At 35.3% G+C, this 18392-nt stretch overlaps 1 protein-coding gene across 2 annotated transcripts in view; it reads left to right on the forward strand.

Annotated features, from left to right (window-relative positions):
- The window catches only part of LOC117400350 (CUB and sushi domain-containing protein 3), a 524933-nt gene that overhangs the window by 365125 nt on the left and 141416 nt on the right, over positions 1-18392 (forward strand). For both annotated transcript variants that reach the window (XM_059022384.1, XM_034000180.3), the window contains exons 24-31: positions 4058-4249; positions 7554-7680; positions 8065-8267; positions 8762-8953; positions 10470-10608; positions 12680-12867; positions 13512-13706; positions 13948-14064. In XM_059022384.1, the coding sequence (XP_058878367.1) occupies positions 4058-4249; positions 7554-7680; positions 8065-8267; positions 8762-8953; positions 10470-10608; positions 12680-12867; positions 13512-13706; positions 13948-14064 (1353 nt within the window). The remainder of the gene's footprint in view (positions 1-4057; positions 4250-7553; positions 7681-8064; positions 8268-8761; positions 8954-10469; positions 10609-12679; positions 12868-13511; positions 13707-13947; positions 14065-18392) is intronic.

Here is an 18392-nt window from a genome sequence, read left to right on the forward strand (position 1 = left end):
TTATAACTTATTAATGCATTTTCTTATTTTATTTATCTGTATGGCTTATATTGACGTTTTTACATGTTCACTGAGTTTAAGAATGTAATATTAAAATATAAGTAACGTAATTGATTTGCAGAGTCAGTGTGATACAATGTAGAGTGACATGGGAATGAAACTTGAATTCGTTTCCATCCTGCCTATCAAATTTTCCTGTCCCATCCCATCCAGTGACATTTTTCAATTTAATTTTTGTTCCCATCCTGTCCCACCAGAATTCATGTACCATCCTGTCTTGTCAAAAAATGTCCTGTCCCATCCTGTGATTTAAGAAAAAGAGAAGAGACTGATTTCTTTTAACCCCTCGCTGTATGACATACCTTTCAGGCAGGATATTTTTTGGGTTACCCTTTTTTCTTGTGTTTTTCATTCTCATCCTGTTCCTGGTTGAATTTTTTAAATTTCATTCACTACTGCCATACCATATTACCTATTACAAGAACAACAGCCACACAGACCTACTTCACCCATTTTATTATGCATAAAAAAAACCTTGAGGGCCACTGTCTTTTGAGTTTCACTCCAACTTGAACTCCCAATATGTTTAATTAATCCAATTATTTGCAGAGGTTGACATATTTAAAATTAGTTTAGGTATTTTACAGTTTATTATTTTTTTTATAATACCGATACAACAGTTTGAGGCCTGGTCTGGTGTTAAATAATTAGATAAGTAAATTATTAATTACCTGAGAGCTCTGGGTGGAATGAAGGCCTGAAGACACTGCAGCCCTCTAGGAGAGGAGTCGGCCAAACCTAGCATAAGCTATTAACTTTTGTGGGGGGACTTTTTCAAACAAATTTTGAACATAACAATGTTTTAGTAACAGTTATTGTGTTAACACTAAGTTGCTTCCCGCAGCCTTCAGTCTTGCTTCCACCTGTTCCCGCAGCCTTCAGTTCCGCTCCCATCCATTCTCTTTATTCCCGGTTCCACCCGTTCCTGCTAGTTTCATTTCCGTTTCCATTCATTCCCGAAAACATGAAGAGAAATGTATTCCCGTACCCATCCTAATGTCACTTTCTAATGCAGTGTACCTTGAAAATAATGCGCAGAGCAGATAAAGAACTTTGTGGAACACACGCATGGTTGTACAGTAGTTCAAAGTAACATTGCAGCTAAAATTGATTTTTTAATGCCTACCCCATTACCATTAAAGATTGTACAGTATTGAGATTGCTCATGATTTCAAGGTAATGTTGCATTTTACCCCCTAAAAATACATTTGTCTCTCAGTGGTAAAATTACAGGGTAAGTTACTCCCAGACCCAAAACCTTATCTGGAGCGCTGAGTGCGCTTTCCCCACCATGGCAAATTGAGGCAAGGATAGCCAGTTTCTTCACATTCCAAAACAAGGAAACACAGTCAGATCAGTGCAGCACAACTGCAGCTCCTATTGACCGTACAACAGGAGAGGGTGTGGATGAAGGAACTAGCAGTGAGCCCCATGCATCCTCTTCTGTTTCAAGCTTTATTCTGAGCGAAAGTGTTCTTGAAGTAAAAATTCGATGGGCAGTGAAAGTTGTATGCCACATTATTCCTTCAACTCATGCAAAGATGTATCAAAGTTATTTTCCAGCATTTTCCCTGATAGTGATATTGCACAGTGCATTTCTTAGTAGTGCAACAAAATGGGCTTACTTAGTCTGATGAAGCAAGCAAAAGTTGACACCCTTTGTGAAGCAACATTACAATTCTTTGCTTCACTTGCCAGACAACTCAATCCATTCCTGGAGAAATTTCAGACCAGTGCACCTATGGTGCCATTTCTTGCAGAGGAACTTCAGGCTCTACTTTCTACTTTGCTGTCTCGCTTCATAAAGAAAGATGTACTTGGAAAGGTGAACACACTTATCAAGCTCTTCAAGATAGACCCACTGGACAAGACACTACATGTGACACACAAACATTTGGAGCTTGGCTTCGCTACAAAGTGAGCACTGGAACAAACATCTGAAAAACTGGGAGATGGACTGAGAGGAATGGAGTTCAAGATGGAATGTATCACCTTTCTTGCTTTGACAAAAAAAAGCTTCTCAAAAGCAATCCACTACTGAACCCCATGGTAAGGTACTTGGCTGCCCTTAATCCTCGCTTCATGGTAATGTCAGAGCAGGATGCCACAGCACTGTTTAAAAGACTGTTGCAGATTTGCCAAAATGCTAAATTGCATACTGCTGCACAATATGATGATTTCCTTGCAGTGTATAAATTGTTTCCTAACCGAGATGATCAGAAAACACAAGATTAAATTCTAGAACTTTTACCCAAAATGATTCAGAGCCTTGCAGCGCTGATGAATTCTTTGGCAGGTTCTTCAATGGCAGAGCTGAATTCAAGAAACTCTGGGATTTATTTCAACTCCTTTTGACGCTTTCCCATGGACAAGTGGCTGTTGAACAAGGATACTCTGTCAACAAATATGCTCATTGAAAATCTAAAGGAAAAGACTCTTGTTGCACAACACACTATATGATTCTTTGTCATCTTTAGGAGAAAATCATACAGACATGTCCGTTACAAAGAAACTCCTGCTGCAGGTAAAAGCAGCCAGAATGAGGTACATCCAGTTCTTAGAGGACCAAATGAAAATCAAGACAGAAGCATAAAAGCAAAGAAAGAGAAAGGAAATACAAGATACAATTGAAGGTGTACAGAATGAGACAAAAGGTTTTGAAAACCATTAATGTATTGCAGAAAGAAGCTGATTAAATGGCTGAACTTGCTGAAAAGAAACAGGACTCCACTCTTCTTACCAAATCAAATAAATGCTTACAGAAAAAGTGCAGAAGAAAAATCAAATGAAATCGCTGAATTGGACACAAAGCTTTCAGAGGACAAGGCATTTAGATTAGTTTATAAATTATTGTTTTTTACTCACTGGAATTTCATTTAGAATTTTAATTTTAATTAGGCTCTCTGCATAACCACTACAGGGGACAAAATACTAAATTAGAGTTTGTCTCAGTACCTGTCAGGGAGGATGGGGTTGCTTTGAAGAATAAGGTTTAAGCCTTCCCTGTTTTTTTTTTTTTTTGGCCTAGCCTCACAGACTGTGCTAACTGCTGCTCTGCTTTTAGAACCTTTAAACCGCAGTGTCTGACTCTGTTGCTAACAAATTGTAGCTTTTGGTGCTGGATTTTACTTGATGTACATAAAACGTGACAGGAGAGTGCTGCATTTCAGTTAGTCACAAACCAAGATCATTTGATATGGCTCGAGTCGATGGGTCAAACTAATAAACGCACTCACAAGATATCTAATTTAAAATCTGCTAAATCCCTGCTCGTGTAGAATGTTTTTTTTTTTTTTTTTACCTTGGCTATTAGCAATTTCCTTACATAATAAGGGTCAGAACAAGACAAAAGAAGGTTAAAATACCACAACAAATTACTAAACCATGCTTGTTGGTGACTAGAAATGTGATGGTGAATAAGTTTCTGAATTTTCTACTCAGGCTTGTATTAACCCACAATGTGATTATGTTTACGCAAACTGAGGTGAAGAATTCCAAATATAATCACATACTGAAAAACACATCCTTCCAAGTGGTCTGAATAGTAACTATGGAATGCAAAATGTAACCAGGAAACAGAAGTATTCTACATTCATTTGCAAAAGTGTTTTAGATTCTAGTCCCTTCAGGTTATGAGGATGATCTTGAGCTAAGCAGAATACATTAATGTTCCGTCACATAATAACTTGAGTCATATTGCCAGCCAAGCTTGTTATTATGCTGGATAGAAAGCAGAGAGTTTGCAGAAAATTAACAAAAATTGTAATAAATTACAGTTGGTCTACCTGCTGTAAATTATGTCTGTGTTTGTAAATTTTGTGAAATAGGAAATGTTTTGTAAAATGTTACAGGTCTTTGTCTAAGACATCACACACATAACAACTAATGCAATTGTACTAGAATTTCTTTTACAGATATGTTTTCTTTGTTATTGCGAGTTTCATTTTACACAGTTTTATGTATGGAGATTTGTGACAGTTCTCTGCGCTTGTCACAGGTTTTGATCTTTCCCATTGTGAAGATCCTGGAGTACCACAGTTTGGGTTCAAGATCAGTGATCAGGGGCATTTTGCTGGCAGCACAATTACTTACAGATGCAATCCAGGTTACACGCTGCATGGAAGTAGCATCCTAAAATGCATGACTGGAGAAAGAAGAGCATGGGACTATCCTCTTCCTTCCTGCATAGGTAATAATATACATTTTTAACTTCATTTAAAAGGGTGTCTATTTAAAATTTTGGAAATGTTTTTTGTGTGGAATTTATATTTTGTGCACTTACTGTAGTCATCATTTAGAATGCCAAGATTATTAATTTTTGTTTACAAAAGTTTATGCTTTAAACACTTTTGAATAATCAATACTGTACATCAGCTAAAGGCTGTGGTGCAATACATTGCTTTTTAGAACTTTGTTTTATGAGCATTCCAATTTAATTACACTGTGTAACAATTTTTTTTTTTTTTTTGGTTCCTGGGTAGTAAGTGTTATTTACTAATTGCTTATGCCTCAAAAGTATAGAAAATGGCTATTATTCCCCACAAACTTTGCTTTTGTGACCAGGACAGTGATATTTTGAAATTTACCTATTTTACAGAACATTCCAGGTAGATTCAGTGCTGAGTAAACTTGGAGTAACTTCTAGAACTTTCTAGAACTTTCCAGTAATATAAATAGTAGTATAAATACAGGGGCCTTAAGCCCACCAGTTCAGTTTAGTTCCAGCTGCCTAAGTGGATACATATCTGCATTTTTCTGAGATGGCTGTAATGGTGGCATTCTTGATGGGTCTCCAAGGCGGTTTTACCAAGTTTCCCTGCTATCTTTGCCTTTGGGACAGCAGGGACACCAAGGCGCACTACCACAGGCGGGACTGGCCACAGCGGACCGAGTTCTCTGTGGGTAGGAACAACGTCAAGTGGGAGCCACTGGTGGACCCCCGGAAGGTGCTGATGCCACCACTGCACATCAAATTGGGCCTTATGAAACAATTTGTCAGAGCTCTAGATAAGGAGTCGGCAGCCTTCAAGTACCTTCAAGACTTCTTCCCTAAGCTGTCTGAGGCAAAGGTCAAAGCTGGTGTCTTCGTCAGACCACAGATAAAGAAGATCCTGGAGTGCAATGAATTCCCCAAGAAGCTCACTAGTAAGGAGAAAGCGGCTTGGAACAGCTTTGTCGCAGTGGTTCGGGGCTTCCTGGGCAATCACAAGGCCGAAAACTATGTGGAGCTGGTTGAGACTCTGGTGAAGAACTACAGCACAATGGGCTGTAGGATGTCCCTCAAAGTCCATATCCTTGATGCTCATCTTGATAAATTCAAGGAGAACATGGGAGCGTACTCGGAGGAGCAAGGCGAGCGCTTCCACCAGGATATACTGGACTTTGAACGCCGCTACCAAGGACAGTATAACGAGAACATGATGGGAGACTACATTTGGGGGCTGATTCGTGAAAGTGATTTACAGTATAATCGTAAATCTCGAAAAACTACTCACTTCTAAATCTTTTGTAGTCATTTTTGTATTACTTTAGTATAAATACATGTTAATTTGGATTCATATGTTGTTTTTTTCTGACTTTATGTGAACGAAGAGACACAAATTCGCCCATTTTCTCATTGGAAATAGGTCAATTTCAAAATATCACTGTCCTGGTCACAAAAGCAAAGTTTGTGGGGAATAATAGCCATTTTCTATACTTTTGAGGCATAAGCAATTAGGAAATAACACTTACTACCCAGGAACAAAAATTGTGTTACATAGTGTTATCAGTTTCTATTAATATATAAATGCTCATATAGTATATAAATACAGTACAGTATGTATTCACTGTATACAACACTTTTAAAGCCAGTTCTTTGTTTCTTTGCTTTTTTGTTTTCTGGTTGCTATTTTTCATTTCCTCCCAAAAAAACTACCAGTAAACAAAAACAACCACATTATCTGAGCATCAACTTGTGCACTACCCAGGGAATCGCTCTTCATTCGTATCCCAAATGTGTTGGTCAAGATGTGATTTATACACACCAGCTTTCTTTCTGTAATGGATCTGGAATGGCACAGATTCACTTTTATAATGCTACATAAATAAGCTGATTCCATTTGCAATGTATTATAAAGATCAGCCAAGTGTTGTTTTACTGGCCCTATATTATACTGGTAACCTTTATTACTGCTTTCTTGTGTATTCGATTCTATGCTGTTCTATGGCTCTCCAGTTCCTAATTAAAAGCAGCAGGCATTTCAATTGCCTTTTCAATTGGATATTTTGATAAATATCAGGTTCGTTCAGCTGTAAATCAGGAAACAATTGGCAGCCCCAGCATCTTCATTAATGCTTATTATTTAAGCCAATGGTACTTTTCTGAACCTCTTCCACATATACTTGCAAAGATTGTGTAATCAAAAAGCATTTGTTCTTGTAAAAAACGAAACTGCATAACTACTGACAAATTCCTTTTAAATTCCTGTGTGGGAGATACAAACAAGTTATAATAACTATTTCTTCGAGACAAAGCAAGGTATACCAGTTATATTTTATAGCTACAAGTATTACATATTTTTTCTTTCATCTATCTCATTGTTTTTGATTTTTAGGTTTCCTTGATCTATTTTACACCACTGTTTTAATTTAAATCCTGGCAAAGCTGCAACTTTTATTTTCACATCAAAAATAATTATTAAATTCAGAACACTTGAACACAACTGAAAGACGATGTATTTATATTTAAGAGTATTCACACCATTAATAATGTATACATCATAATCTAGGCAAAGGTCATTATGGAACATACCTTAGCCTACTTCTGCAGATATTACATTCTGAATCAGTGCACTTTCTAAATTTTCTCCAAAAGGTGTATACTTAAGAATGTCTTATTGAAGATTAAATATTTAACTATGTTTTATTTGATTCTACAGGGGCAGAGACATATATGCATGTGGTATTATTGACAGATCCACAGCAGAAGTAGCACAGCTTACTGGCACCAACAGAATTTTTGGTGAAATCAAGGGGAGTGGGGGCTACAATGCACTGTATCTGTAAATCCAGAAAAAAACAAACAAACAAACAACTGTAATATTCAAGTCAACCTCCAGAACTGGGAGTACAAAAACACTACCAGCCTTAACACCACCATACTTAAAGGGGACCTTTGACAGAAGCAAACAATAATGTCAGATGATGTTCTTTTTAGCAGCCCTTGGATGCATTCAGTCACACTTGTTTGAGATGTCATTCACTGAAAATTAGTTGGACAATTTTCTCAGTATGTTCACCTAAAGCACATCTATTTAGCAAAGCTCTTTGGGCCTCTCCATTGGTTTCTATTTAAGCTTTCATTGCCAAGATAGATCCATGGAAAGTATTGTAATTGTAGGTTTTATAACAAAATGTAATGGTCTATTGAACTGTAGGCTGTGGAACTTCTTTCAAAAACATGTACAAATAAAAATAATGCTAAATCATTCAGTGAATATGTTTGCTTTTAGCTGAATGTGGAGGCAGATTCAAAGGTGAATCCTCTGGAAGAATCTTATCTCCTGGATATCCTTTTCCTTATGACAACAACCTTCGATGCACATGGGTAATAGAGGTGGACCCTGGAAATATTGTCAGGTATTTCAAGTGTGTTGAAACTCTGTTCTACAGAGGTGCCAGTCAGAAGTCGAAGTTGCCCCTGTCCTACTTTTAACAGTCTGTCTGTATGTCACACTACCAAGATGAAGTTTGGAGTTTTGTATGGACATTCCTTAGAACCAAGTTCTCTATGGTAATATAATATTGGCCAATTTATACCACTTTTGACCTTCACTGTCTGCTTAACAGTGCTACTGGACTGAGCTATGAAGGCTGTATTTGATGAGCTATTGACTTTTTTTTTTTTTAAACTGGAAGCTATATGTGTTTTTTTGTATTGAATTGTATGGCACACAATGACCACAGGGATAATGGTGCCCTACTGTATACTGTACATGTTTAATCCCTGTGCATTCCTTCCAGCCTTCAGTTTCTTGCATTTGACACTGAGGCATCACATGACATCTTAAGAGTATGGGATGGCCCTCCAGAGAATGAAATGCTCCTGAAGGAAGTCAGTGGGTCTATACTTCCAGAAGGCATTCACAGCACGCTAAATGAGGTCACAGTCCAGTTTGATACAGACTTCTACATAAGCAAATCAGGATATGCCATTCAGTTCTCAAGTAAGTCATGTTAATAAGAAAAGCATTTTTACATTCACCAATAAAATTCATTTGCCTCTAAACACTATAGCGGCACATTGTGGACAGGTAGGAGCAGATAACATAACAGAATGCATTTTAAGTTGCTAGTTTTAAAACCTGCAGTTGATTTTCCAGTCTGAGTGCTCTATCAGTCATTTCTGTCAAATATGAATGCACTATACATTTTATGCCACCTGAGTATATATTAGAAACTGACATTGCATGATAATATATTAGTTAATTACAATACAATATTAGAAGAAACATTTAGAATACAAGATGTGTTAGTTAATCACTCACCTAATTATATACACCTATCACTGAATTAGTGCACAGGGAGTGACTAAACAGAAACCTTTGTTTGTCCTATATTCCAATAGCAGCTAAAGTCATAAATCCTAATGTCTCCTGGTATAAAACATTCAGCATTAGGAAGAGGGACATACATTGTTTATACATTTTTCTCTGAATAGGTTCTGTTGCCACAGCCTGTCGTGACCCGGGTGTTCCTATGAATGGCAGTCGGAATGGAGATGGGAGAGAACCTGGTGACACTGTCACTTTTCAGTGTGACCCTGGCTATGAGCTACTGGGAGAGATGAAAATTACCTGCATTCAGGTGGAAAATAGATATTACTGGCAGCCCAGTCCTCCTGTTTGCATAGGTATGTGATTGAAAAACAATCAATAAGGTTTCAGGATGCAATACAAAGACAAGGATAAAAAAAACATGCTCCATATAAATGAGTGTCTGAGTATCGAAGCTGGGTAACACTGCTTTCAAAATGAAAGATACCAAACACCATTAAACAACAACTGAAATATCATCATCATAATAATGGAGAAGGATAGCGCTGTGGCCCAAGATATTACCGCCAGGAAGGGATACTCACAGGAAAGCTTCAGTGAAAGCACTAGAGGGCACATTTATTAATCCCAAATGTGAACAAACGGAGCAACAAACAGGGCACAGAGGCCAAAAAAGAGTTAAACAAAAAAACACAAGGAATATACATATAATACAAACACTACTGCCAGACTGCGCAGCATCTCCACTTGCTTCGCTCCTAAAAACACCTTCCCCAAACAAAGGTTTTAGCTTCCTTTATATACATGCGGCCATTCCCAAATTAGCACTCAATGTCCTAAATTAGGGAATAGCCACATTTCACCTGTGATTGTTGGCAGGAGTGAATTCAACCCCATCTCTGCCAAACTTACATTCACACATCAAACTATTTACACCAGCACGGCTTCCATCCTACCACAAATAATAATAATAATAATAATAATAATAATAATAATAATAATAATAATAATAATAATAATAATAATGGTGCTCAGTGACATATAACCTTATGTTGGTCTATGCAAGGTTCCTGAAATGGCAATAAAACTGAAAATGGCAAAGCATAAATAAGGAAAAACATTCTGTTTTTTAAAAAACTTTTTTTTTTAATGGTGTCATTATGCAAAAGAAACTTCGTATTAAACAAAGAATGACTAAGCACAATCAGTCCCACAGCAACTATTAGCCAAGGTTACCTTTTTGTGAGCAATTTAGAAAATTCTAGAATTAAAAATGGAGTTGTGCTAATATATTCCCTTAACAATTGTTCATCACGCATCATTACTTTTACAAGTCAAAGAGAATAGAATGTGGTTATTAATTTTCAGTATGTTTCTCCAATTTCTAACATCCTTCTTCCTCAAAATAAAAAAAAGTTTTGTTAAAGTGAATGTTGCATTCTTAAAATAAGTGGTGTATTAAACAATGTTTCATGATAAAAAGCCTTTTGACAAGATGATCCACGCTTTTTGCACAATACTGAAATGTACAAGAAAAATATACTTAACATAAGCTTGAAAATTCTGGCCTGATTTTAAAGGTATGTGATTGTCTTAACTTATTTCTATTAACTTTTTTTTTTTGTGCTGAGAATCTTTTGTTTTTTTACTTTAATTCAGAATATGCAAATAATTCAAATTCAATGCTATCGATAAACTACAGCATCCTGGTACTTGTTGCTATTGGTCTGATTGCAGCTAGACCATTGGAGTGAATTTAAACTAAAACACAAGTAATTACCAGGAGGCATAACTGTTTTAACGATGATTAATCAATTTTGTTTTTTACTTAAAAAATGGTTGTGTCAGTAATTCCATGTTTGTGCTTTGCAGCACCATGTGGAGGGAATTTGACGGGATCCTCAGGGTTTATTCTTTCTCCAAACTTCCCACATCCATATCCGCATAGCAAAGACTGCGACTGGACAATCACTGTAAACTTAGACTATGTTTTATCACTCGCATTTATCAGGTATTTTTTTAAAAAAAATTTTTTAAATATATGTTGCTTTATTCTTATTTTCTACTCTTTTCAGCCAAATAACTTCTGTTTTTTAGAAGAAAAAATATAACTGATTCCAGTAAGTTAAATGACCTACTTTCAGACTTTTTAAGTAATGTTACGATAGCTTTAGACCTAAATATTGATTCTTAGTTTATTGTTGCTTTATTAGTACTGTATTACCACATTAAAATACAGTTCATGTTTAGGAATCATAATGAAAATACTCTCAAAGCTACAATCTGTGCATTTATGTAATCACCTAAAAAGCTTTAATATTGTAAGTGCACTGGCTATATCACTATGTGCTGCCTTGGAAACATGACCACCATGCCAATATTACCATCCTTCAAAGCACTTAGTTGCCTAATGCCTTTTAAAGTGGGCGTCCAGTATCTTTTCACTGATTTCTGTTATGCAGCCCATTTCTACCACTGTACACTTTACTGTGAATATAGACCTAGTAATGAAATGTCTACTTTGTAAAAAAAAGTTTGCATTATGACCTCTCTGTCAGAGTGCCGTTTATCTTGATTTTTTTTTGATAACTGCAAATTGATAACTCGTCACATATTTACTTCTCAGTGAATTAATTGATTGCTGAGTGACAGCTACAGCATCTAAATTAAAAAAAATGTGTCTGCTATTAGTATTAAGAGTTTTCTCATGTTTACCTTTCCGTTATCTCTCGTGAGCCATTAGCTGTAGATAGGTCTACTGAAGTGCATCAGGCTGATTTAACTTAAAGTACTTTTTTTCTAATAACAATACATACACAAGAACAATGATGATGCTTTTAGGCAACATAAATGTAAACTACTTTGATACAATTAAAATAAAAAATGTTTTAACCACAATATATTTACTGTACTACTATATACAATATATTGTATGAATATATATATATATATATATATATATATATATATATATATATAACTAACATTTGTTGATTATGTAATCTTGCATCTTGGAGTTGTGGTTTGTTTGTTACTTTATGTAGTCTTTCAGTAGGTCAAACATTGTATATATTGCATACAATTGCTAATAGCCCTGGATTTTATTAACACATTTCCAGTATACAGTACATATCCAAACACAAACAAACACAGACATATATGTATGCATACAGATGCACTAAATTGTCCATTAAGGGTATTTTTTTCAGATCACTGTGCTTTTTCCATTCATATTACTGTATGTAGTTTCAGTTAACTACATTTGACCATACTTCTGTGTATTTTACCATTCTATCCATTGTTTTACCATGTATTATATGCTTTACTAAACCTTGATAGTAACTGTGTTTTATATGCCTTACTAAACCTTGAAACTAAAGGTAATACATACTCATTTGGGATCTGTATCAAGCTGATAAGCAAAGATATTATATTAATTCTATAGTTTTAGAAAACTACATGCATTATTTTACTAGTTAACAGTGGATATATAAGTCTAACTAACTGCCCCTACCATAACATGCTATGACATGGAAATAATAAGAACATAAAATGCAATTATGTTATTAATCATTGAGCTACAGTATTCTGCCATTGCAGATGTTTCTGACCGGCTTAAAAAAAAATGTTACAGAGGTGACTAGATCCATTACCAGTCTACTTAAGGCTTGAAAATAAAAATACAAATTAAAAAATGTATGATCCATTAGAAAGTTAATTAATTCCTTGAATATTTATGTTTGCTATGCAGACCTCCTGTATAAGATTGTCATTAGTTTTAGAACTGACCTCATGCAATAGACGTTACTAAAGTTAAGTATCTGATAACTGCAAACTACTGTAGTTCTTACGACATCTCTTCAACTTTATGTCACAAAGCTTAGAGCTTTCCAAACCATTTGAAGCATACGAACGACATTACTGTTTAGATGTGTAATTTAAAAGCTCACAACAAAGGCTCTCTTAGAATAGAATATAAAGGCACCCCCTCTCCACTGGCTGATTAAATATTACTAAACATTTACTAAATATTCAGGTACAAAATATTTAGTAAAAAACCTGTTTTGTCTGATATTTTACAGTTTCAGCATTGAACCCAACTATGACTTCCTCTATATTTACGATGGACCCGACAGCAACAGTCATCTAATTGGTAGCTTTCAAGACAGCAAGCTGCCAGAAAGAATTGAAAGCAGTTCAAACTCGATGCACTTAGCATTTCGAAGTGATGGGTCTGTTAGCTATACAGGTTTTCATCTAGAATATAAAGGTAAGCAAAAACTTGTTGTTTGAGTAAGACATTGAGATATGCTTGGAAAGATTTCATAAACACACTTATTTGTTGACACTCAAGTATTTGCGGTGGTATTTTCTAGCGCCAGTGTGACTGTGTTCCATTGCATGATGGTCTTCTTTGATTCTTTAAGTGGTAGATCCCTGTGCCTTGCAATTTGTCTCAGATTCCCAGAATCAATTAAATTGATCATCTGTTGTTCATTCACAATTCTGGAACCCACAGAGCACACATTATTTTCATGTCCAATACAAGACACCAAGGGACTTACATATTGCAACTCTCATGGAACCACTTAGCCTAATTCTATCCTGTTGTGTACAGTAAGAAGGAGCTTAGCCATCATGCAAATTACCATATGGGTGAATGTTTTACAGATCTTTTCCCTCCAGGTTAAGTAATTCCATCACCATACATTATTGTATTGGTATTTTAAATATAATTCACTTTTGAACAATGAATTTGATTGACAATGAGTTTATTTTATAGTCTAATATTTTTCATCTATGGTACTGTAGCATTCAGTCTAAAGTCAACTACAAGTAGGTCACAGTAGGTTAAATACAGAAAAAGGCATAACTGAAAGCTGTTAAATATATCAATTTCTTTTTTATTTGAAGCTAAGCTTCGGGAGTCATGTTTTGATCCTGGTAGTGTTATGAATGGTACAAGACTGGGGAGTGATTACAAGCTGGGGTCTACAGTTACATACTACTGTGAAGCAGGGTATGTTCTTCAGGGACACTCAACTCTCACTTGCATTATGGGCGATGATGGGAGACCTGGGTGGAATAGAGTTCTCCCTAGCTGCCAAGGTAATCTTTTTCAGTTCTTTCTTTGAGCCTAAAGACTATTCTGTGTGAGACACATATAGTAGTAACTGTAAGAATCATTTCTTTGTTGTTTTACACTGCTGTACATATGTTTAATCACCCATTGGCATGTTACATTCTTTTTGGGTAATATTTATTTTTGATGAATAGCCATATACTAAAAGTGGTGGTACTATATCTTTAGATACTATATAAAGAGTTGATATTTCTTGTCTGTTTTAAGCTCCATGTGGAGGTCGATCAACTGGATCTGAAGGAACTGTGTTATCAACAAACTATCCCCGGAACTATAGCGCCGGGAACAGTTGTATTTACTCCATTTCTGTTTCAAAGGAATTTGGTAAGAATTTATATTTCCTGTTTGCCTCTTTCAGCAATGAAATATATAACTAATAATTCCACTCATAACAGCAGATCAGCAAACTAACCTAATATACTAAGACGTATTATATAAAACTATAGTTATTCAGAAACTCAATATTAATCTTGTTTTTGTACTTTAAATTGTCAATTATTTTTCATATTGTAAACATGAACTTCTGTAATCTGATTACTGTAAATGGAATGTATATGGGCCTGCTTTTGAACAAATGGTTACAAAAGAAAGTGCATCTTCTACAAAACAACTTACTGGACACTGTGTCCTAAGCAGCCTCAAGCCCCTTTGACGACTGGTTTAGTCATTTTAATCCATGAACGTTTCTAATAAATAATCTTTTGCAATGTCAGCGCATGACTCGACTTTGAAAATGAACACAGAACTGATGTGTGTCTGTGCCACAGTGCTGGACTTGCTTTCACATCAGGCCTATGTTTATTTCACTTAATTTGTATTGCATTTACTGTATATCACCACAGCAACAACCCTGTCTCTCAACGTTCAGAGGGTAGTGTATGTTAAATATAGGCATGTTTGTGCTGTACTAAGCAATTGATGGTAGTATAATCACATGGCATAAGTATAATACCCCCTGGGGTACATTTACCTTTTTACATCTGGAGTAGGCTGTAAGGATTTATGAGATTATTCCTTTTATTTAACAATAAAGGTGGGCTGTTGATCAAAGTTATATTTTATGTCATCTTTTCTCTCATATTTAGGGCTACTTCAAAGAATATTTAAAGATAATCCCAGAGAAAGCTGCAGGTTCATTGAATGCATGTGAGGGATATTCATTTGAGTCAAAGGAATTCATGTCTAAATTCTGCAGGTTCACTTCATTAAGTCTCAAAAAGTCTCAAAAAATCAGATTCGAAAACAGTTGTGTGCAAAAAGTCTGACTTTAATTAATGAGAAAAGTACTTAGGAACTGGGTATAGTCTGATGTTTTCACAATGTATCTTTAATACAAGTCTTTACTCTCTGTAGAAAAGATTAGATTAAGTTATATCCAAAAGGCTATTTATAATTCTATGCTCTTTCACCAACAGGGCTGCAAGCAGCTTATTTGAGCTTTGATCTTTGCTTACAGTGATAGGAAATATAGCCCCAAACGCAAGGAAATAACATTGTTCACACTGGATTGTGGGAGGCATTCATTTTTTCATATTTATCACAGGACCACATCGTATTACAATTCATTACAAAAAATGTCATTAAAATAGTTATGGTTTAAGCTTGAAGACACAAAAGTTAGGAAATTCATAACAAAAACAAGATAATTAAATTAACTTCAGTGGTGCACCCTAAACCCACTAAAGTCAGGAAATGCCATACCACCCATAACTCCAGGTTGTGCTTTTAGCATAGATAGTGAGACATCACTCTATCCCTTACTATTGCCAAGATACTAATGGTTGAAAATCGGAGTTTAACATAGAAACAAATTTGAAACCATAACATACTTAAGAATATTGGTATTGGATATTATCAGTGAGGAATGCCATCAGAGAAGTACATGATATAATTTTGTTAATTCCCTAGTTGACATTTTCTGCTTGTTTTTAGTTTATTTTTGATATGCCCTACCTATATATATATATGTATAGTGAGGAAGTGTAGTCCAGGGGGAAAAAAAGGACTACTTCTCCCAGAAGGTCACAGGCTTCATTTGTTTAATTGTTTAATTGTAATTGTAAATTGGTTAATTAGTAATGATCCCCTGCACTTGGCTATCATTGTAAATTAGAGCCAGGTGCAGGGTATTTAAAGAAAGCAGTCAGGCTGTTTGAGGCTGCTGAAAAGTGAAGAGCCCAGCTGGGAGTTGGGTTCAACCGTAAAAGAAAAAAAAAAAAAAAGGTAGTGTTAAACCAGGTGTGGTTTATTTTGTGAAACCTGTGTGATTTATTTTGTTATTTGTCAGGTAAACGGCTTAGCCGTCCTGCGTGTTAGTTTAGGTTTCTGTGTTGTGTTTAGTTAGTGCTCATTAGAGCTAGGTGTTTATTTTGTTTTTGTTTGTTTGTTTATCAAAAATAGCGCGTCAGCGCTTTAAAAATAAATTTCTGTGTTCTGGGTCTGTGCTTTTAAAAGGGCCACGAACCTTAGTGGTGCAAGTTTTATTACTATATATATATATATATATATATATAATATATATTTCACTGAACTGTTCTGGACTGTTGGTATCTTTAACAGCTGCCTATTAGACTTAAAATGAATTATTTAATTTATCAAAACTAATTCTTTCCATTCTTTAAATAACTTGGGTTAAATTTATGTGAATAGGGGTCAGTATTACATTCAGTAGTCCCTTGCTAAACCGGACATGTCGGGGGACAGACAGGCTGTCAGAAATAACGAGCGGTCCGGTTTAAAAAAACATCTTTGCAGAAATAAATATTTACATGTATTTGATTTGCATAGAACATTTTACAGTGCATGCCTGGCTGCCAGAAAGACACATAGCCTGCCTGCTACTTTTGTTTTCTCTTGGTATGAGTCAAACTTTCTTTTCTTTTAAAATTCAGAAATTGTATTATTTTAATCCACATCTTGCGTTTCGAACCACTGGAGTCCATCAGTATTTCTGAAAGCTTTGCGCCCTTTTCCAACCATTCGATCAGTTAGTTTTGTATAGAGTAAGACTCTACATGCCCTCTTTTAATCATGTTCGTTATTTTTGTGATTTAGTAGACTGCTTGTATCTGTTCCCTTTTATTTTTGTCCTCTCTTTGGTGTCAGTATAACAAACTTTTTTTTATTTTTCAGTGAGTCTCTTTGCATCATGCAATTCAGTGACCTAGCATCACACTAAATTGCTTATTGGGGACATAACTTGTGTCCGACATATCCAATTGTACGACATAAGTGTCTGTATTAACAAGGGACTACTGTACTGTATGTCTATATAATACAAGCCATGTGATATATACCATACAAATACTGTATCCCATATCTGATTCTATTTCTTACAGCAAGATTACTGTTATAAATTCACTGCTCTGTGGCCTTTTTTTAAATGTTTCATTATTCTGTCACACAGAATGAGACCAGTAATATTTCAAACAATGACATGTTTAGTCCAGAAGATAAATTATTCGCACAATGCATGTCCCAGGCTCAATTTGTGAACACATGCAAGACTGGCACTCACATAGTGGTATGTCAGAAAGGTTGATCTCTGACTGTGTTTAATATAACCTAAAAAGGGATTATAATTAAACTTGTAAATCTTAAATTGCTATTAATTACATTTTAATTAGTGTTAGGGATTTCATAACGTTATGTGTTTTTATAGTATATTATTGTTCTCTTGTGATAATGTTAGTTAGCCTTAATTAAATATTGAGTAAAAAATACTTTTTTGTAGTGATAATCATACTCCAATCCACTTACTGACCAGGAGAACTAAAGATCAATGAACAACCTCTGTTCCAGCTCTTGTCGGGTTGCTGAAGCTTGATTAAATGAACTGTGCCAAGACAGTTTCTGCTCCCCAAACCATGGCATCACAAAGGCCAATGTCAAGCTCTGGGCTCAGCACATCCAGGATTCAAACCAGCAGGCTTTTGATCATGTGAATTACCCATTACTCATGAAGTGGTGTCTTTACTGGATTAGCCACTGGGGGCATTCCTAACTATAGGTTTAAATAAGGATTCGAATTCTGAAATAGTCAAAATACTGAATTTATAGTTGTCATCCATGTTCATTTCAATAATATTTCATAGGACTAACATCAACAACAAAAAAGGATTGGACAAACAACTTAAAGAATGCATATGTAGTCGTACATGAACATAATTAAGAAGCAGTGTAAAAATTACTGGGAACTACAAACAGCCTGAATAAAATGAATGATTTCATCATTACATACCAAAAAATACCAACATTCAATGGGACGGCATATTAAACTGACACTGCAATACTTTTGATTTAAGTAATGACTAGAATTGTTGAAAAAATTTAGGTAGTATAATTACAGTAGAGTCAATTATCTGAACTAATTGGGACCGATACTGGTTTGCATAATCGATTTGCATGGATAATAAAACAGGTATTAATAACAATTACTGTACGTTTAATAATGTATAGAATAACGTGAAAAATCAAAGAATACAATTCAGTATAACTTTTACACATTACAGAACTTCAGGAATCATTAAACTTCAAAATTTCAGTAAAATGTTTCTATTAAGGCATTCGGCATTGTAATACCGTGCAATTGAAATAAATAAAATAAGTTCTTAGCTGCTCAATAACATAGACAGGATCTCCAGCCCTTACTA

The sequence above is a fragment of the Acipenser ruthenus genome, chromosome 4 (genome assembly GCF_902713425.1).
Source record: "Acipenser ruthenus chromosome 4, fAciRut3.2 maternal haplotype, whole genome shotgun sequence".
In the NCBI taxonomy this organism is placed as follows: Eukaryota; Metazoa; Chordata; class Actinopteri; order Acipenseriformes; family Acipenseridae; genus Acipenser; species Acipenser ruthenus.